We start from the raw sequence: 20,619 nt of genomic DNA on the forward strand, positions 1-20,619 counted from the left end.
TTTTATACCTGGTCTTGTGTCCTTCAAGCTTGCTAAACCCACCTCTCAGTCCTCGTAGTTGTTCTGTAAGTTCCTTCGTTTTCCCCTGCGTACGAATCGGATCGTACCAGGGACCGTTCTGCTTTCTTTCCAGTCCGTCTGCGTTGGCCTTCTGTGCCACGTGGAACCTGTGGCACGAAGGTCAGTGGGACTCCCCACACGAACGTCTTGCTCATAGTTTGGGGGGTATTGAGGGGAACAGCTTCAGCCTTTCACGTTAAGTATGATATGAGCTGTGAGGTTTCTGTAGATCACCTTAGCCAGTTGCGAAGTGTCTATTTCTAGTCTGTTAAGACTTTTGGTAACTTTTTTTTTTTTTAATGGCCACACCAGTGGCACATGGAAGTTCCTGGGCTAGGGGTTGAATCAGAGCTGCTTTCTGCAGGCCTACACCACAGCCATAGCCACACTGGAGCTGTGCTGCAGCTTGCGGCAATGCCAGATCCTCAACCCACCGATCGAGGCCAGGGATCAAAGGTGCATCCTCACAGATACTCTGTGGGGTTCTTAACCTGCTGAGCCACAATGGGAACCCCCATACATTAATTATTTTGTCAAATGCTTTACTGAGTGGCCGTTGAGATGGCGATGTGACTTTTCTCCTCATGTCCATTAGTGTGGCGGAGCAGTTGATTTCCAGGTGTGAAACCAGCCTTGCATTTTGGGGATAAATCCTACCTGGACATGGTATACGATTCTGTTTATATGTTGGCGATTTCGATTTGGGGGTTTTGTGTCCATACTTACAGGAAATATTGTTCTGTGAAGGGGGGTGTTTGTTTTTCTTCAGTTTTGTTCTTACAATGTCCTTGTTTGGCGTTGCTATCAAGGTAATAGTGTCCTTGTAGAATGAGTTGGGAAGTGGTCTTTCCTGTCCTCTGACAGTATTTGCATAGAACTTTTTTTCTTCGTTAAAATTTTTGAATAGTTCATAAGTGAGGCTGTCCGTCCCTACGCTTTTCTTTGTGGGAAGACTTTAAATTTCTAAATATAGGAGTTCCTGTCATGGCGCAGTGGTTAACGAATCCGACTAGGAACCATGAGGTTGCGGGTTCGGTCCCTGCCCTTGCTCAGTGGGCTGACGATCCGGCGTTGCCGTGAGCTGTGGTGTAGGTTGCAGACGCGGCTCGGATCCCGAGTTGCTGTGGCTCTGGTGTAGGCCGGTGGCTACAGCTCCGATTGGACCCCTAGCCTGGGAACCTCCATATGCCACGGGAGCGGCCCAAGAAATAGCAACAACAACAAAAGACAAAAAAATAAATAAATAAATAAATAAATAAATAAATAAATAAATAAATAAATAAATTTCTAAATATATTCGTTTACTTATTAATCTATATAGATTTTTTGTTTCTTCTAGGATCCGTTGGGATAATTTCTATTTTCCTAGGCATTTCTTCAGTTCATCAAAGTTGCTTAATTTTTCGGCACAGGGTTGTTGGTATCATGCTGTGGTCCTTTAAATTCCTGCCACAAGCTAGTGATGTCCGTCTGTCGTTTCTGTTATTGGTGATTTGTGTGCTCTCTCTTCTTTTTTGGTCAGTCTGGCTAAAGGTATATCTGTTTTGGTCATCTTTTCAAAGAACCAACTTTTGATTTTATGGTTTTTTTCTGGGTTTTCGCTGGTGCATTGATTTCTTCTCAGATCTTTATTATTTACTACCTTCTACTTGCTTTGGGCTTAATTTGCTCTTTTATTCTTGTTTCCCAAGTCGGATAGCTTAGATTGTGAATTTAAAAATTTTTAACTTCTTTTCTGAGTATATGAGTAAAGCTATAAAATTTCCTCTAGACACTACGTCAGCTGCTTCCTGTAAGTTTTTATGTTTTCATTTTCATTTCCTTTTTTTTTTTTTTTTTTTTTTTGGTTATTGGAGTGAAACAGTTTATTGCATTATATTTTTCTGTTTACAACTGAGATTCATTCATTTACATGCTTTCTAATTTCCTCTGTATTCTTCAACCAAAGGGAAATATTTAGAAGTGTGTTATTTAATGTCAGATTTTGGAGATTTTCCAAAATTGTTGGTTTCTAATGGAATCCCTTCTGGTCAGTGGACATGATTTTCTCCGTCTTTATGCCTCCAGCAGTTTGGCTGTGATATGTCTAGGGCAGGATCTCTTTGTATGTCTTGAATCCTTTCAGATTTATTGGAACTTGTTTTATGGCCTAGAAGATGGTCTGTTGTGGTAAATATTTAGTGTGCACTTGACGGTGTATTCTGCTGTTGAAGGAGGGAGTGTTGTGTAAATGTTGGGTGAATTGGATGATGGCATTTGAATTTTCTATCTCATTGCTGATTTTCTGTTTTACTTTATGAATTATCGATAGTAGGATGTTGAAATTTTCAACTGTGATGTAGACTTGTCTCTCCTTTATTTCTGTCTGGTTTTGCTCCATGTGTTTGTTGGGTCTTCTTTAGGTATACATATGCATTCATAGTTACTGTGCCATCCTGAAATACTGCCCTTTGGATCATTATGAAGCGTTCCTCTCTGTCTCTCAAGATATTTCTTGGCTAAAAGCCTTGTTTTGTTTAATATGAATGTAATCTCAGGTGGTTACTCTGGGCATGGTATATCTTTTTCTTTCCTGTTAACTCTTATTTTTATCTTTGAAATCTAACGTTGAGTCTCTTGGAGAATATATAGCTGCTTTGTTAACTCTATTCTGCCAATCTCTGCTCTTTGTTGGAAGTGTTGATTCTTTCATATATCATGTAATTATTGAAATGGTTGGATTTAGTTTGTCAGTTTGCTAGTTATTTTCTGTTTATCTCATTGCTTTCTTGTTTTCTTTTATGTTAAACATTTTTGCCTTTACGTACTAATTTCCATAATTTTTAAAACGATATCTTTATCTTCTTAGTGACTGCTCTAAGGATTATAATATATGCATTTTAATTTATCACAATCTACTTGAGGTTAATACTTCCTTAATTCTAGTCAGTATTTCACTTTTACTCTAGCATATCTCCCTTCCTTTGTGCTATTATAGTTATACGCATATATCTAATAGGTGTGTGCAGTGTTGTAATTTCTGTTTTATGCAGTCTGGTTTCATTTAAGAAATTGAGTAGAAAAAAGAACCCATGCAAGCGGTCTTTTATATTCACCCACATGCTATCCCCACACCCTTCCTTTCTTCCCCTGCTTTTGTGTTGTTGTCTGGAGTCCTTCTTCTTTTAACCTGTGGAACTTCCTTTGGTGTTCTTTTGTCAAGCAGCTCTGCAAGCAGTGTATCATTTATTTGGGAATGTTTTTAGTTTACCATTGTTTTTGAAGGATAGTTTAGCTGGATATAGAATTCTTGGTTGGTTTTCTTTTTGTGATTTGGGATATGCCTTTCTTCTTTATATTTTCCATTGTTTCTGATGAAAGGTCAACCATTCATTATAGTGTTGTTTCCCTATAACTTTAACCTGTTATTTTCCTACTGGTTTCAAGATTTTCTCTGTCTTTAGCTTCCAGAAGTTTAACTAACAACTGTGTCTCTAACTAAGGGTCTCCTTGTATTTATATTAATTAAGCTTTGTCAAGCTTCTGGAATCTGTACGTAATTGTTTTTCATCATATTTGGGATGTTTTCAGCTGCTATTTTTAAAAATATCTTCTTTTTGCCCTTTTTGTGTGTGTGTGTCCACTCCACCCCTTTAATATTACTTCTCTGTGTTCTTCAGTTGGATAAAGCCTGTCACTCTCTCAAAAATTCACTGATTCTTTCCTCTCCCTTCTCAAATCTGCTGTTGAGTCTTTTTTTTTTTTTTTTTTTTTGGTCTTTTTGCCTTTTCTATGGCTGCTCCCATATCCTCCGGTATATGGAGGTTCCCAGGGTAAGGATCTAATCAGAGCTGTAGCCGCCAGCCTGCGCCAGAGCAATGGGGGATCTGAGCTGCATCTGCAACCTACACCACAGCCCACGGCAATGCCAGATCCTTAATCCACTGAGCAAGGCCAGGGATCGAACCTGCAACTTCATGGTTCCTAGTCAGATTCATTAACTGCTGCACCACAATGGGAGCTCCTGAGTCCATTTTTTGTCTTACTTACTGTGTTTTCAACTCTAGATACTTTATTTTGGTAGGTCCATTTCTTTCCTATTTGAATCATTGTCATCATGTTTTCCTGAGTTCTTTAAACATGTTTTATTCAGTTTTTTGAATGTGTTTTTAAGGGATAATTTCAAGTCTTTTTCTGCTAAACCCAAATTATGGATAAACTGAGAGAGAGTTTTCACTGACTTTTTTTTCCCCAGCTTTTTAGGGCCGCACTCACGGCATGCGGAATTTCCCAGGCTAGGGGTCTAATCGGAGCTGTAGCTGCCAGCCTACACCACAACCACAGCAACGTGGGATCCAAGCCACAGCTGTGACCTACACCACAGCTCATAGCAACGCTGGATCCTTAACCCACGGAGCGAAGCCGGGGATCAAACCTGCATCTTCATGGATCCTAGTCAGGTTTGTTACTGTTGAGCCACAATGGGAACTCCTCATTGACTTTTTTAATTCCCAAGTATGCTCCATACTTCTCTGGTGTTTTATGAGTATTTCAAATTTTTTAATTTTTTTTCTGAGTCTTTTGTTGTTTTTTGTTTAGTGTGTGTATGAAGTCACTTGCCTAGATGGAATCCGAGGAATCTTGTGGCCCCTACATTGTGTGACCATGATTTTCTCTGCTCAGCTCCCTTCATCCTAGATCTTATCTTAATTTTCGGCCTAACTGTCCAGTGTCTGCATAGTTTGTGAGTCAGGTTTCAGTCAGACACTTTGGACCATTAGACTTCCACCCCTCTGCACTGGGTGTGTGTTTCAGTTGGGAGTGTGTTCGTAGTTGAGGTGGCTTTGAAGTGGCCCCAGTTTTACTCTGTGCTGGCGTCCTCTGTGTGGGGCAGGGGGTGCTCGTCCCACCCCTCAAGGTCTGTCTCATTTTCGGGCTCTTCCTTTAAATTTCTGCCTGTTCCTCCACGGTCAGCCACCCCTGCCGAGACCTCGACCTCTGAGGCTGGCCAGGTCCTCAGCCTCCTTTTTTTCTTTATCTGCGCTTAACTCCCTTCATGATCTCATGGGTTTAATGACCTCTGATGCCTGCAGAGCCCAGGTTTCTACCTTTAGCGCACGTTCCAGATATGCGGGTCGAACGTTCGCTTCCACGTCTCCTCTTACGGTGCTTTAGACTCAGCGCTCGTATCTTCCACATCCCGGTAGATGTCAACTCCGTCGTTCCTGTTACTCGGGCCAAACATTTGGTTCGCCTTCATTCTTCATTTTCACTCCTGTCTTGCATCTAGTCCATCAGGAAGCCACTCGCACTCCTTCGACCCAGACTCCAGCTCCAGCGACTGCTCACCCTCCGTTCCATGTCACCACCTAGTCCAGGTCACACCTCTGTCCCCAGGGTTGTCAAGGTTGTCGCAGTTGCTACCAGTTCTTCGTGATTCCGTGAGGAGCTGGGCATGCAGTTCTGAAACGTAAAACACATGCCATTCTGCTACCCAGAACCCTTCCACGGCTTCCTCCTTCCTGAGAGCAACCCCCAAATAAAGCTTGGCTGCAAGGCACCAAACGTAACTCCCCCCGACCTGGTCTTTTCCCTGCTGCCCCGGCTCCGGCCTCCTCCCCCTGCCCCCCCCCCCCCGGCCTTCTTGCTGTTCCTCCCGCGCACCCCCTGCCTCTTGGGGTGTGCATCAGCCGCTCCTTCTGGCGGAGCGGTCTTCTCGGTGTCGGTGGCTCACCTCCTGACCAGCCTCTCGCCTTTACCCTGTTTTCTTCCTGTGGTTTTTCTCTTCTTATCAATGATACATATTTCATATATTTCACACTTACTAATTTGATTCCTTTCTCTTGGGCATAAATAACTTCCAAGATAGGAGAAAGGGGTCCTGTGTTTGTTTCTTCCTATGTCCTCAGTGAAAGCAGAAACCTGCTGTGTGTTGTAGGGACTTAGGTGTGTTGGTGGCATTGGTGGGTGGGTTGACTCTGGTTTGCAGAACTGGATTTTAGAATCCATCTGCCTCCAGGGCCCGCGGCCAGACTGTCAGGGTCCCGAGATCAGAACCTCTCATGTGGCAGAGCTCAGAGCTGGTCTCTCAGGCTTAGAGTCTCTAGGTTTTGACAGCCGCCTCCATGGTCGTCTCTAGGTTGTTGGGGTTTTGGGTAAAAGTTCCAATTGGCAGTATTCCCTCCACCCTAAACCGTCTCCCTTGGGTGGGGTCTGGAGGAAACAGAAAGGGGGGCTTTCTCACAAAGACTGCTCGGCTCCCCTGGTCCAGCTCAGCCTGTCTCTGACATTCTCCTTAGGATGGAGAACCTGGAGTTCCCGTCCCGCTTGTGCGCTGCCCCCTAGTGTCCCTCCGTGGTGTTACCGCGGCTGGGATGCTGGAAGCATCACTGTGGGTCTCCTCTGTGCAGGGGCTGGGGTGTTTTGTCTGGCCAGAAGCGGTCCTATTCTGGCTCCGCGGTGATTTTCTTGTTTGTTGTCGGTCTGCGTCCGTGTGCGCCAGTGTATTCGTGTGTGGTTTTATAGGCTTCTGTGGCCTGTCCAGCAGCTGCATTTCATCCCAGAGTGGGTTTTCGTCCTCCGTGGGTGTCCTCATTCCTCTTAGCAGAGCTTTCCACACACAGGAGCTGCCCTCTGGGTCAGCCTGTCATTTATGAGAGCGATTTCATCCAGCTGCATCAGAGCCGTCTGTCGCAAATATCACTTTTACTGTGTGGAGGTGGCATCGTCTTATTAAACTTAATTTTGGCATGTCTTGGCATTTAGACTTGGCTTTCTTTGTGGAACATTTAGGTTTAAAAGGGAGTGCTGGGCAAAGCTTTTATAATCGAAGATAAATGGAGGCTTGCCTGTGGGACTAACTTTGCTATTTTGTTATGAAAATAGAACTGAAAAGAAAATTCTCAAACTCAGAAGTCCTAGTTTATTCTCACTTCCTAAACAGTTTCGTCTTTGTCTCCATCCATTTAATAAAGCCAGACAGTAGAGCACTCTGGTGCAGAACAGGAATTTCTCTATTATTTCTTCAGGCTCTCTATTTAGCATTTTTGGTTTGTGCTGTCAATGAAAAATAACAAATGCTTTATTCTATTTTGAGGTATCTGAAGAATAGAGTTGTTATGAAATATGCTTTTATAGGTTTTTAGTTGTAGCAGCTGTGCAGGAAAAGTTCTGATTCACCCTTGTTTATACAACACACATCTATAGACTTGATTCATCTGTGATCTGTCTGTCAAGTGTGCAAGAAGCAAGTGGTTTCATTGGTACCAGAAACCATCCTTCTCGTATTAAGAACAAAAATCAGAAGTGTGACTTACTGGCAAAATTTCTAAGTGGTTTAAGTAACCCTTTACAGAATTCCCACCATGGCTCAGCAGTAACGAACCCAACTAGTATCCATGAAGACACTGGTTTGATCCCTGGCCTCCCTCAGTTGGTGAAGGATCCAGCGTTGCCGTGAGCTACAGTGTTGGTCATGGACGTGGCTTGGATCTGGTGTGGTGGTGGCTGTGGTGTAGGCCAGCAGCTGCAGTTCCAACTGGACCCCTAGCCTGGGAACTTCCATATGCTTTGGGTGTGGCCCTAAAAAGACACAAAGTGGATGGGAGTTCCATGATGGCGCAGTGGGTTAAGGATCCAGTGTTATCACTGCAGCACCTTGGTTGCAGCGGTGGCACAGGTACAGAAAAAAAAAAGTGGATAAGGGGTTCCCTCTGTGGTGAAGCAGAAATGAATCTGACTAGTATCCCTGAGGATGCAGGTTCAATCACCGGCCTCGCTCAGTGGGTTAAGGATCTGGTGTTGCTGTGAGCTGCAGTGTAGGTTGCAGACACAGTTCAGATCCAGTGTTGCTGTGATGTAGACCAGCAACTGTAGCTCTGATTTGACCCTTCACCTGGGAACCTCCATACGCCGTGGACTCGGCCCTTAAAAAAAAAAAAAAGAAAAAGAAAAAAAACCTGGAGAGATAGGGTGAGTGTCTTGACTTTTAGCAAATGAGAGCTTCTGCGTGTAGCATTCCTGAGCACTTGCTGAGGCGGGAGATGATACGTGCAGCCTCCGTAGCTTCCTGCACATATACCAACAGACAGGTCATTGCTCAAATGTCTGATACTCTCACTGGGGAATGGGAATAACAACGGTACCATTCTGTGCATTTTTCATGTGGCGGATGGAAGTCCACATTTGCTGATGAGCTAAATCAGCATTTGTTTTTTGTTTTTGGTTAGAAAGTTAACTTAGCCTTTAACACTTTAGAAAACATGGCCGTTGAAAACATCTCTGCTTTGATTCTGCCCGGCTGTTTCAAGACTCAGTCGATGACTGTGTAACAGCACAGGGTTCTGGCGGTCGCTGCTGAAGACACTGAGAATTCAAACTCAGTGCCTGTGGTTACTCACTGCCCCGCAGTGGAGCAGGTGCCTGGATTTCTCCTCACCTGCTCTCTGCTCGCCCCCGCCACCAGCTTTGAGCATCTACTCAGTTAACTTTCCAGCGTTTATTTCTCAGCTGAATTCTCAACACAGACTAAGCGTGTTTTAAGCCTTCTGTTGTTCATTGTTAAATCGCACCCCCCACACAACAGAATCACAGGTCCCACCTTCTGCACGTTCATGAGCCTTCCAGACAGAAGGTGCTGTTTCCAAAAGGCATTCATGGGTTCATTGATGTTTGTACTTTTTTTTTTTTTTTGGATGAATTGTTTACAATTCTTTACCTGCTCTATTGTGGATTTGAAAGAGGTTTTAATGCCTCTTGGTCCACATTTCTGCAGCTTGTTGGTTTTATTTTGTACTGGTTCTGTTTTTACCATCTATCACACATTCTCCATGTTACTGTTCAAGCCCACCTCCCTGGGCTTTGGCACTGGACTCCCACAGGGGGCTGTGTGCTGGGCTGGGAGCTCAGCCCCTGGGGAAGACCAGGTCCCTGGGGGCTCAGCTCTAGGTCAGATGTCACCTGCCAGAAGCATCTCCTCATCCCCTGCCTAGTTCCAGCCGGGAAGAGCTGTTAAGTTTGCTAAGTGAGGCATGACTTAGGTGTAGTAACTGTAGCTCTTAAGTGTGAGGTGGTTTTGACGATGTATCCACCCGTGTAACACCCGTCTTACAGAGATGGACATTTTCACCCCTTGCAGGTCTCCTGTTGCCCCACCCCAGCTGCAGACACTGAGGTTCTGACTTCTCACCGCAGGTCCCTTTGGCTTCTCAAGGGCCCTCGTGTCAGTGGAGTCGTGTGTGCACTCTGTGTCTCACGTCCCTGACCTGGCGGGATGATGTTTAGATGCACTCGTGCTACAGAGGCGGTGGTGATGCTGTCTTGCTGTGGACAGCAGTTCCTGGTGGCTACCAGGGCTGCTTCATCTCTGGCTGTTAGGAGAAGCTGCTGGGAATGTTCTCGTGCAGGTCTTTCTGAGGGCAAACGTCCCATCTCTCTTGTGTAAAAACCTAGAAGTAGAGTTGCTGAGGTCGGTCCATGTTTAAGGAACTGCCGTGGTTTTCCACCTTCAGCAGGGCTGAGCCAAAGCAGGCAGACTGCCCGATGCTCGGGCAAAGAAAGGTTTCATCAGGATCGGCAGAGAATTACAACTCAGGGTCTCAACCATGGCAGCCACGTGCCAGGTCCCCCATGATGAAGGAAGGAAAAGCTTTTATAGAGGGGACGAGGGGAGGACTTGGGAAACCCAGCCTGTGGCTTTTCATTGGCTGAGTCCCTGCCAGGAAGGAAGAGGGTCTTTCTCCTGTTGGGCTCTGCTGTGGATGCAGGCGTGAGAGCTCCCCCTGCTGGGAGCTTCCTTTAACTGCAGCTTCTGTTCGTTAATTTTTATACCAGCCTGTGGGAGAGCATCCTTATATCCTCATCACTATTTACAACTGCTGTTTAATTTTAGCCACTTTAGTCGTTCTTTTCTTTTTTTTTTTTTTAGGGCCACACTCGTGGCCTATGGAATTTCCCAGGTTAGGGGTTGAATCGGAGCTGCAACTGCCAGCCTGTACCACGGCCACAGCAATGCCAGATCCTTAACTCACTGAGAAAGGCCAGGGATTGAACCCTCAACCTAGTTGGATTTGTTAACCACTGAGCCACGATGGGAACGCCTAGAATTCCATATTTGTTGACAGCTTTTTCTCTTTTGATGTAAAATTCTCTAACAGTGCAAGGCACAGGTCTTCATGAAATACAAGTTGCTGAGCTTAACGAAGGCGAGACCTGTGCAGCCCGATAGCTTCTTACTTAGAAAGCGATCACCGCCGCCCCCTCAGTTGGCCGATGTCCCTTCCCAGTCCGTTCCCCTACCGACATTGGTCTTCTGGGTTTTTTCAGTAATAGTGGGTTTTGTGGGGTTCGGAGCTTGTTCAATGGACGTTCAAGAATTTTCATTCAAATGGACTCATACAATGAGTAATCTTTTGAGTAAGGTTTTTACTCCAGCATAATGTTTTGAGACTCGCCCATGTGTTTACCGGTATCGTCAGTCTCTTGTTGTTGGGATTATGGTGTGTGTACACACTACAGTTTGTCCTGTCGCTTGGAAACTTGGTTTGTTTCTAGTTTGGGTCCATTATGATCAGAGTTGCTATAAATAGTTTTGTACGAGTCTTTTTGTGGATGTAAGTTTTCATTCCTTTTGGGTAAGTAATTAGGATTAGAATTGCTGGGCCACAGGGTAGGTGTTCGTTTAGTCTTATAAAACGCTGTCAGAACTCCTACCAAAACGGCTGTACCGCTTTTAAACCCCACCAGCAATGTAGGAATATGCCAGTTGTAGATCCCGGAGTTTTTTTCACGTTTGCCATTCTGATGGGTGGGTAGTTGTGTCTCCTTGTCTTCTGCATTTGAATTTTCTCATAAACAGTGATAACTGGCCGTGCGTGTCTCTTCCTTTGGGAATATGCATGCTCACACCTTTTGCCCACTTTTTAATTTTATCTTGGTCCTTTTCATTATTGAGTTCTAGGAAATCAATCTTCTTGGGGACCAGTCCTTGGAGATATTTTTTGGGGTATTATCTCCCAGTCTGTGGCTTGTTTATACATTTCCTCAACATTTTCTTTTAATGGCCACACCTATGGCACGTGGAAGTTTCCAGGCCAGGAATGGAATCCAGGCCGCAGCGGCAGCAATGCCAGATCCTTTAACCCCTTACACTAGGCCGGGGGTTGAACTTGCACCTCTGCAGCAACCTGAGCTGCTGCAGTTGCATTCTAAACTAACTGCACCAGTACAGGAACTCCCCCACCAGTGTTTTTCGAAGCCTGAATTTTTATTTTATCGAAGCAGTTTTCTTTCTTTCAGAGTTAGCGCCTTTTGTGACCTGAAGACCCTTTGCCTACTCCCAAGTCTCGAAGGTGATGACCTGTGTTTTGCTTTAAAATCTTTTCTCATTGGGCCTAAGATACACCTTGAGTTAGTATCTGAGTGTAAAGTTGATACAGGTTGTGTTCACTTTTTTTTACATCTGGACGTCCAGACTCCTAGCAGCATTTATTGAAAAGACAAACGAATTGCTTTGGGAGCCGTTGCCGCCACCCCAGATGAGTCACTCGCTCACTCAGCCTGTGCCTGTGCAGGGACAGTCCGCCTCTGGCTCACACGCTCTGTTTCATGGGTCTCCTTCTAAGTGTCGCCCCGTTGGAAGCCTGCTGCTCCCCGGCCGTGTGTCTGGAATTGAGGCTGTGTGAGTCTTCTCATGGGTTCTGCCTTTTCAGGATCACTCCAGGTTGCTTTTCAGGTTTGTTGCCTTTCCATGGAAATGTTCAAAGCTGCTTGGCAGCTCCCACAATCAAAGCTTGCTGGGATTATTGCTGGGGTTGTTTTGCATCTATAGCTACATTTGGGGAAATGTAATGATCTTAATAGTGTTTACTCTTAATTCATGCACAGCTTTTTTCCCCTCTAAGTTTCATTGTCTGTAATTGACACAGCACTAAGTTTAAGGTGTAGGCACAACACTTGACTTAGGTATGTTGCAAAATGATTATCACAATAGTTAACATCCAGCATCTCATATGGATTTTTTTTTAATGTTTTTTCTTGTGAGAAGAACTCTCAGGATTACTTTCTCAGCAGCCTGCAAGTGTTCCGTAGAGCCGTACTCACCGCAGTTACCACGCTGTACACTGCAGCCCGGGTGCTTATGTTATAACTGGAAGGTCTGGCCTTTGACTCCCTTCCTCTGCTTGTCCCTTTCCCTGCCCCTTCAAAGACGGCCAGGGAGGCTTGGGAGGCAGCAGTGGTTTCTCCTGCCAGAGGCTGGGGCAGGCGTGCTCACCGTCCGTCGTCAGAGAGCGGCCTCCTCCCCTGCACCGGGACGCACGGACGCGCGGCCCTCACCCGGCCCGCGGGCGGCTCCGTCTGCCGCGAAAGCAGGGCGTTTTGTCTGTGATCAGGGTCTTGCCTTTGCCCCATCCTGGAAAACAAACGATGCAGGCTCGCTTGAAAGCGTGCAAATCGGGCGAAATCACAGCCCCGTCACAGTTCCCGACAGTTTCACTTAGGGTGGTGGGAAGCTGACAAGGATGTGGTTTTCTCGGAGGAGAGAATGAAAGCCTCGCGGGTCGCGTGATGGGCTTGGGAAAATCTGTAGGGCTGAGTAGCTTGTCATGCGGCCCAGATCACCGACCTGCAGTTAATGGGCCCCCCCCCGCCGCCCCCCTGTGGTCCGATGTGGAGAAATAGAGGTGATTGCACACTGCGCACTGCGTGGACGCGGCTGCAGGACATGGCCCCGAGGTGGCCTCTTCCTGGGCAGGGGGTCGACCTCACCAGTGTGGTGGCATGTGGTTCCCACCTTTCTCAGAGGTAAAGGAGGAAAGTGACAGCCGCCTCGGGCAGGAGGCAGGCAGGTTCCCTTGGGAGACGATGGCTCGGGACAGCAGGTGGGTGGCTCCGACGCTGACTGTCAGGCTCACCTCGGGCCCTTTGGAGTGGTTTTTTGTGGTGGATCCTGGCTGCCCTTGGGGGCGGGGGGGCTCTTGGGCAGCGTTCCCCGAGATGGACAGATGCCTGTGGGGCGCACTGACCAGCACTGGGGCTCTTACAGCCCCAGATCGGATTTCCAGAGCTGGGGAAGGTGACCCTCAGAGACGAGAAACCCCCCTAAGTTTGAGATAAGTCCTTGCGGTCAGCCCCCCGCCTGGGCCGTTCTCCCAGCCGCCCTGCTAAAGCCGTGTCATTTCCCGTTTTCTGTTGCGCACGTCCCGGCAGTTTCCCTTTAGGAGGCGTACCTCCGCCCCGGGAGGGACCCCTCAGCTCCAGGAGCTCCGTGTGGCTCATCACGGATATTCTTGATTTAATGTGGCGGTGGCCTCGTCCTTTCCTTTTATGCTTTAAATGTGACGCCCTGTCGTTCTTCGGCTTATTTGAAGTCTTGGTCTGTTACAGCCGGTAGCGGTGTCTCTTGCCCGTTTCTTATCCTGTGTATCGGTCACTTGCTCCTGTGTCTCTTCCTGCCTCACAGTTTTTTTGGGGGGACACTGGACATGTTAAGTCTTATGTTGTAGCAGCTCTGGATACTGGCTCCTTTTCGCATCTCCAGGACTCATTTTTGTGGTTCTTTGCCTCATTGGTTGTGCGGTGTCCTGGCCAGACGGATGATAATGAGGTCTGTTTCCCCCACTCTGCAAAGCCTTGTATGGGGCCCCCCCCCCGCCCCCGCCCGCGGCCCGCCTGCAAGGGGGTTGGGGGGCTCTCTGGCCCTTTCCTTGATGTCCCCATGCTGCCGGCTTTATTTGGTATGGCACTTCCCGCCTCATCACTGGTCGATTGCTCTTCTGGTTGTTTTTTTTTTTTTTTTTTTTTTTTTTTTGTCTTTTTGCCATTTCTTGGGCCGCTCCTGCGGCATTTGGGAGGTTCCCAGGCTAGAGGTCCAATCGGAGCTGTAGCCACCGGCCTATGCCAGAGCCACAGCAACGCGGGATCCGAGCCACGTCTGTGACCTACACCACAGCTCACGGCAACGCCAGATCCTTAACCCACTGAGCAAGGGCAGGGACCAAACCTGCAACCTCATGGTTCCTAGTCGGATTCGTTAACCACTGCACCACGACGGGAACTCCTGCTCTTCTGGTTTTGACAATACTTGGCGCATAATTCCTCATCAATCTGATTCAGTTAAAATGGAGCAGAGTCATCTTGAGGCCACTCTTGGAGTTTTCTTTCGACCCCAGGCAGCTCTCGGTCTGCTTCTCCACGGTGAACTGGGCGGCTGGGGTTCAGCTTGCTGCTCTGACTGTCATTTTCAAGCGCGTCTTTGGGTGTCAGCCTGTCACCCACACTCCAACTGAGCAGAGTCAGTTTTTGAGGGCACAGCTCTCTGCTGACCGCTCCCCTGTCCCTGGGCTGGGTCCCATAGTCTGGGTGCTGGTAGACAGGGACCCGCTGGGATGCACAGCTTGCCCCTCCCAGCGTGGAACCTGTCCTCTACGAGTGGTTTGGGGCGGGAGCAGTCAGAGTCCCCAGGGTCCCTGCCTGCCACCCCTGAGGGGAGGGGGGCAGGAGCAGGCCCGAGGCCCCCGTGCCCTGGTGAGACGCGGTGAGCCTGCTGGGGAGCGCGGGGGCAGAGCCCGTGTTCTTGGCTGTGCCCCCCAAGGTGGGCTCCCGTCCCTGAACCGGCCTGCGGCTCAGGTGTCCCACACTCTCGCTCACCTAGCACCTGCTGGTGGGCTTCCTGGAGTACCGTTTGTTTCTTCGTTTGCTCTGTGGCCTTAGGACAGTTTTGAGAGGCTTGAGCGGGTGGGTTCGGGTTTGTCTGGTGGGGACGGGTCTGCCGAGCTCCCTAGGACGCCGTCCTGGAGATGGGCTCTGCTGCTGAAGCATATGCTCCTCTCCGGAACATTCTGAGGTGCCCGTTTTCCTCAGAGCCGCGGAGGGGTGCTTCCTTGTCGCCTGGCCGCCTTCGTCTCGGCCCTGCGGGCGAGGTCCCCTCCTCTCAGCCTCTCCCCACGGCAGCTCTGTGGGTTTCTGATCGCGGTTTTGAAGGTCGGCTGTGACGCTCCCTCGTGCGGCTTATGCTGAACCCCACTCGCCCTCCAGGAATCTGGGGTCTGGCTCCGTGCTGGGCAGAGGGGCTCTCAGGCGTGACTCCGGTAGACAGCATCCTGCCTGGGCCGGGGCAGCGGGGCCGGAGGGAGGAAGCCTGCCCTGTGCGGCTCCCCTGGGAGAGGACCCTGGCCAGCTCGCGCTGGGCGCCCCCGGGACCTCAGCCCCTTCACCACTTTTTCTTTGCTGATTTCGCAGGGTGTCTTTCCCACGAAACAGATCACAGTGGGCTGTGGGCTGGCTCCTGGGAGCCCTCACCCATCATGGAACATGGGGTGCAGGACAGGACACCGCACAGCTGTCACTCTCCCCAGCCTGGTGTAGATCAGGGGGCCACCCAGGATTGAGGGGGTGGTTATCAGGGGGCTCCCCTTCTGTGGGGCTCCTGTGTGATCGACTCCCTCACACCTGAAGCCCCTGAGACTGTGCTTTCTGGGTGCAGACAGCATTGGTGTCCCTCGTTTCAAAGGTCCAATCCCCTCCCTCTGCAGGCGTTTGGTTTCTTTTCCAGTGTCATCAAATTGTTGTGTGTCTCTTACTCCTGTTTCTCGCTGTGCAACAGTGTATCTGCCTCTGTTTTTAATCGTTAGCAACTGTTGTGCATGGTTGAGGCAACTGTGTCTGTTCTTAATAGTTAACACACTTCAAATGGCTGGTGAAAACCTATCTTCCCGATCAGAAGAGCGGTTGCTGCAAAGCGCCCCCAGAATTCTTTGACAGAAGCAGGGTTGTAGTTCTTCTTTCTTCTGTAGTGATGCTCTGGTGTTGCAAGTTATCCAGGCGCTGGGGTAAGGCTCAAACCTGAGAAAAGCTTCCAGCATTGCTTCTGGTTTCAGAGTCCTCCTGGGAGCCCACTGTCCGGGAGGAATCGGAGTAAGCGTTCGCAGCCGGCACAGCCGCTGGCACAGCCATTGATGAGGGTACAAAGTGCCAGATGTTTCCTGCTGTGATTATCCCACAACTTCGGTCTTGGTCTTGGGAGCGGATGTACTTGCGGGCCTTGTTGCCCGGATGTGATTTCAGCCGCCTTTTGGTGTGTGAACTGCGGCCGTAGCAGGTACTGTCCTCCTTCTCAGACTGAGCTCTGTAGCCGCTCTGCAGTTTTGTTCATGGGTTCATGTCTTTCTGCCTTTCTCGCAACCCCTGCCTGGCCCATCCCAGCACATTCCAGGGCCCAGAGACCACTCTAAGCTGCTCTGAGGTAGGGAAGTGGGCCAGGTGTTTGGAGTGGCCTTTTTTAAAGAACTTCACTGCTCTGTACACTGTCAGAGAGGAGAGCAGCTTTCACATCTTGCATGTTGTGGTTTTTGATCAAGATTTAGAAGGAAATCCCAACAAAAAGAACTTTTGTCTGCAATTCTGTGCTTTTATGAAGCGTTTGTTTTGTAAATCTCTTTGCACTGAAGTTCTGTAATTAGAAGTGGATTCCTGGAGTTCCTGTTGTGACTCAGTGGGTGAAGAACGCAGTATAGAGTCTGATCCCTGGCCTCACTCAGTGGGTTAAGGATCCAGCATTGCTGCAAGCTGAAGTGTAGGTCGCAGACGCGGCTCAGAATCCCGTGTTGCTGTGGCCGCAGCGCCAATTTGACCCCTAGCCTGGGAATTTCTATGTGCCGCAGGTGCAGCCTTAAAAGGAAAAAAAAAAAAAAAACCCAGTGGATTCCGTGGTATACTTTGAGAAAGTGCTAGTTTTCAGAAGCACTCAGGGGCAGTGGCCTGAAACCCCAAGAGAGATTTGTTTATTGTGTTGTCTTGTGATCGAGGATCTTTGCTTCCTCATCTCTGCAGTGCCCTGGAAGTGATTTTAGGCTTCACATTCCAGTAGAATCTTGTGGAATCAGATGATGTGCCTTTTTGTGGGAGATTAACTTATTTTGGCCACTCAGAGCAGGAATGAACAAGACTTGTACTTTTTTAAGCTTCAAAGAGAGGAGACATTTGTCGGGGCGGGGGGTGGTTTCTTATGATGTTGGTATTGGGGCCTGTGCTGGAGGTGGCCTGAGCTTCCCACCTGTGTCGAGGGGCTGGTGTCGACCTGCCACTTGGCGTCTGTGTCCCCATGTCAGCCACGTGTTGTCAGCTCGCAGCCACGCGCCCACAAGCGTTAGGGGATCAGCCGCTGTGTGCTCAGTGTCCCCATCTGATGCAGGGTCATTAGCGGGACCTGCAGGCCAACTCGAAGAATGGTTTCCATGGTTTTAAATAGTTGAAGAAAATCAACAGGGCAATATTTTAGGACACATGACAGTGACGGAAGCCTAACTCCAGTCCACAAGCAGTTTTGTTTCAATGCTGCCACCTCATCACGTGGCATCTGTGGCCGCTTTGGTGCCACAGTGGCAGAATGGCCTAGTGGGGGTCCTGGAGGGCCCTGGCGCTGGCCAGGGGAGGGTCCAATGGGCCCCCAGAGGGAAGGAAAGTCAGCCTCCCAGCCTAGCCCCTCATGGGGCTCCAAGGAGCTGGATGCAGGGAAGATGGGCTACTCTGGTCCAGCCTGCCTCCTGCTTCCGGATGGAAATTGGTGTAGAAAGAAAATAGTGCCAGCCTCATTTGCTTTTATGAGATAATCCCTTTACCCCTTGTATTTAAATTGATTTGCATGGAACTTTCCAGAAATTCTTTTCTTTAAACAGAAACATGCCCTTAAACACAACTCTTCACAAGCAGAGGGGAGGGAACTCCCTTTCAGAGCCACCCATGCAGCCCCTGGACCTGGTGGCCCCCGTGCAGGGTCTGACAGGTTGGCCAGGCGTGAAATCAGCCTCTTCTGCTGAAACAGGGCCTTTCTTTACCGTAGTGCTTTTTGCGCAGAAGCAGTAATGTGTATTTGACGTTGGGCTTTTCTGTAGTTAAGGGCTTTAATTCTCTGTACCCAGGTGGATATGTTGTGGGATTTGGGGCTGTTTTGAGAGCAGTGGAAATGCTGGGGCGGCCTGTGCCTGTCCACAGCTTCTGCTCTTTCAGAATGTTGAGAACTAGGCACCGCATTGTGTCATCTGGCCTAGGCCGTAACTTTGCCAGAAGTTTGCCGCACACCCCATAATGGATGGGTTTACCCCTTTGCATCCTTAATTAAAGAGCTGCCGGGGAGTTCCTGCTGTGGCTAAGCAGGTTAAGGACCCGACTATAGTGGCTGGGGTCACTGCAGAGGCACAGGTTCAATCCCTAGTGTGGGCCACTGGGTTAAGGATCTGGCGTTGCTACAGCTGAGCCTTAGGTCGCAGCTGTGGCGCAGGTTCAGTCCCTAACCTGGGAATTTCTGAATGCCATGGGTACAGCCAAAAGCAAACAAACAAAAAAACCAAAAAAGCTTCCTGCTCTGTAGCTAAGGCCTCTACCTACAAGGTACAGGTGCCTGCTGCCGCTGGGGAAGCAGGCTGGTGGTTTCTAGGCCGACTGGAGTGGTAACAGCAGATTCTGAGTGTTTCTCCCATGATGTGGGGGACACCGTCATGTTTATTTTGTTCACAGGAGTCATAGGCCATCTCCCACGTACACTTAGGATGTTAATTAAGGTGGTGGAATTTGCCACAGTCAAGTGAAAGCGTTTCCTGGCAAGGTTGCGTGAATTCATAAATTTGGTACAGGATGTGTCGGGAATCAAATGCACAGGTGGACAGCATCCTCCTTTAAAGACGACAGCGTGAGACCAGGTTTTCAAGGTAAATAACCTGGCCGTCCCACGCCGTGGTATCACCAGTAAAGCCTCAAGTCCTCTGTTGCCCTTTTTGACTTCAGCCGAGCGCTCCGGAGTGGTTCCTGCAGTACCGACCCTGGGCCACCCGCAGCACTCCCCACGGACCACAGCCGTGCCGTTCACGAGCGCCTGCTGTCCTTAACCTGCGAGGACCGGACAGGAGGCCCGAGCTGACCGGGACTGGTCCGGTTTTGACCGTGAAAAACAATTTCAGCAGTCGGGGTTCAGTGTCAGAAATGAAGAGAGCCCCCTTTGAATCATATAGAAATACAGCTCCCTTCCGCAGCTCTGTACGTTGTAGGACTAAACTTGTAGCATTTTGTTTGACTTAATTTCCAGGAAATGGCCAACAGCCCCGACACGCGGTCGCGGTGCTGCCTCCAGCCGCCCCGTGGGTCGCCGGTCTTGCGGTGCTCGAGGTTCCGTCACTCCCTCGCCTGCTGCTCTCGCGGCGCCCGCTGACACTTTCGTCTTCTCTTCTGTTGGCAGGTTGAAAGGATCGTGGACAAGAGGAAGAACAAGAAAGGGAAGACGGAGTACCTGGTCCGGTGGAAAGGCTACGACAGCGAGGACGACACGTGGGAGCCGGAGCAGCACCTGGTGAACTGCGAGGAGTACATCCACGACTTCAACAGGCGCCACCCCGAGAAGCAGAAGGAGGGCGCGCTCGCCAGGCCCAGCCGGGGCTCCCCCAACAATGCCCGCAAGCAGATCTCCAGGTCCACCCACAGCAGCTTTGCCAAGGCCTCGCCCAAGTCCCTGGTGATCGGCAAAGACCCCGAGGCCAAAGCCAGCTCGCTCTTCACCGCCAGCCAGAAGTTCAGGAAGAACCCAGCCCCGAGCCTCTCGCAGCGGAAGAACATGGACCTGGCCAAGTCCGGCATCAAGATCCTCGTGCCCAAGAGTCCCATCAGGAGCAGGACCGCGGTGGACGGCTTTCCGAGCGAGAGCCCCGAGAAACTGGACCCCGTCGAGCAGGGCCAGGAGGACACGGTGGCGCCGGAGGTGGCGGCCGAGAAGCCCGTGGGAGCTTTGCTGGGCCCCGGCGCCGAGCGGGCCCGCATGGGGAGCCGGCCCCGGATACACCCGCTCGTGCCGCCGGCGGCCGGTCCCGTGACCGCGGCCATGGCCACGGGGCTCGCCGTGAACGGGAAAGGTGAGTGACGGGCTCCTTCCTCCCGGCGCCCCCGCTCCGGCGAGCCGGCTGCCCCGCTGGGCAGATGCGGGTCCACGGAACCCTGGAGCCGAAGCGCCCGCCCCTCCTGCCCCGGCCCGACCTCTGGCCTTGCCCTCTGGCGTCGGCGCGGCCTGGCCCCCGACCGTCCCGCTCGCCCCAGCCGGGGCCCGCCTGGTCTGCGCTCGCTGCGCGGGCTTCTTTGCGGAACCGCCCGCCCTTGTCCCTCAGACGCTGGCTCTGGGGTGACCGGCGTCGTTAGAAGGCAGGGCACTTTCTTCCCCGTTTTATTTCATGTTGGGAAGTTGTAGCGGGTGTAGTGCTTTACTGGCTGCGTGACTCCTCTTTTGCTGACCATCTGCACGCGCAGCCGGGCCTTCCGTGAGGGCCTCGGGCACCTGATGGAGCCTCTGGGACCTGGGTCTGACTCAGAGACGGTCAGCGTCCAGATCGCCTTTTCAGAGCAGGAGTCTGTTCCGGGAGGGTGTGCTCCTTTCTGTTTTCTGTTTGCCCCGTTCCCGCCCAGACCCTGCGGCTCAGCAGCTTGTCCCGCGGCCTCACCGGCCCCAAGGCAGCGCACCCGGGATGGGCACCGCCGCGCACCGTCCCAGGGCTGTCCTCGTGCCCAGCCAGCCGCCACTTGCGACTCTCTTAGGTTCTCTAACATGAG

At 50.1% G+C, this 20,619-nt stretch overlaps 1 protein-coding gene across 8 annotated transcripts in view; it reads left to right on the forward strand.

Annotated features, from left to right (window-relative positions):
* Positions 1–20,619, forward strand: part of CDYL (chromodomain Y like) — a 181,120-nt gene that overhangs the window by 111,079 nt on the left and 49,422 nt on the right. For 6 of the 8 annotated variants that reach the window (XM_084967244.1, XM_084967245.1, XM_084967246.1 and 3 more), the window contains one exon: positions 19,265–19,931. The exons of 1 other annotated variant lie outside the window; for it this stretch is intronic. In XM_084967244.1, the coding sequence (XP_084823370.1) occupies positions 19,265–19,931 (667 nt within the window). Of the gene's footprint in view, positions 1–18,549; positions 18,741–19,264; positions 19,932–20,619 lie in introns of all 8 variants that reach the window. One more of the 8 variants, XM_021100130.2, reaches the window with a different exon arrangement.

The sequence above is a fragment of the Sus scrofa genome, chromosome 7 (genome assembly GCF_054392235.1).
Source record: "Sus scrofa isolate SSC_HxYL_T2T_F1_AM1 chromosome 7, Sscrofa_HxYL_maternal_Yorkshire_Landrace_v2.0, whole genome shotgun sequence".
Lineage (NCBI taxonomy): Eukaryota > Metazoa > Chordata > Mammalia > Artiodactyla > Suidae > Sus > Sus scrofa.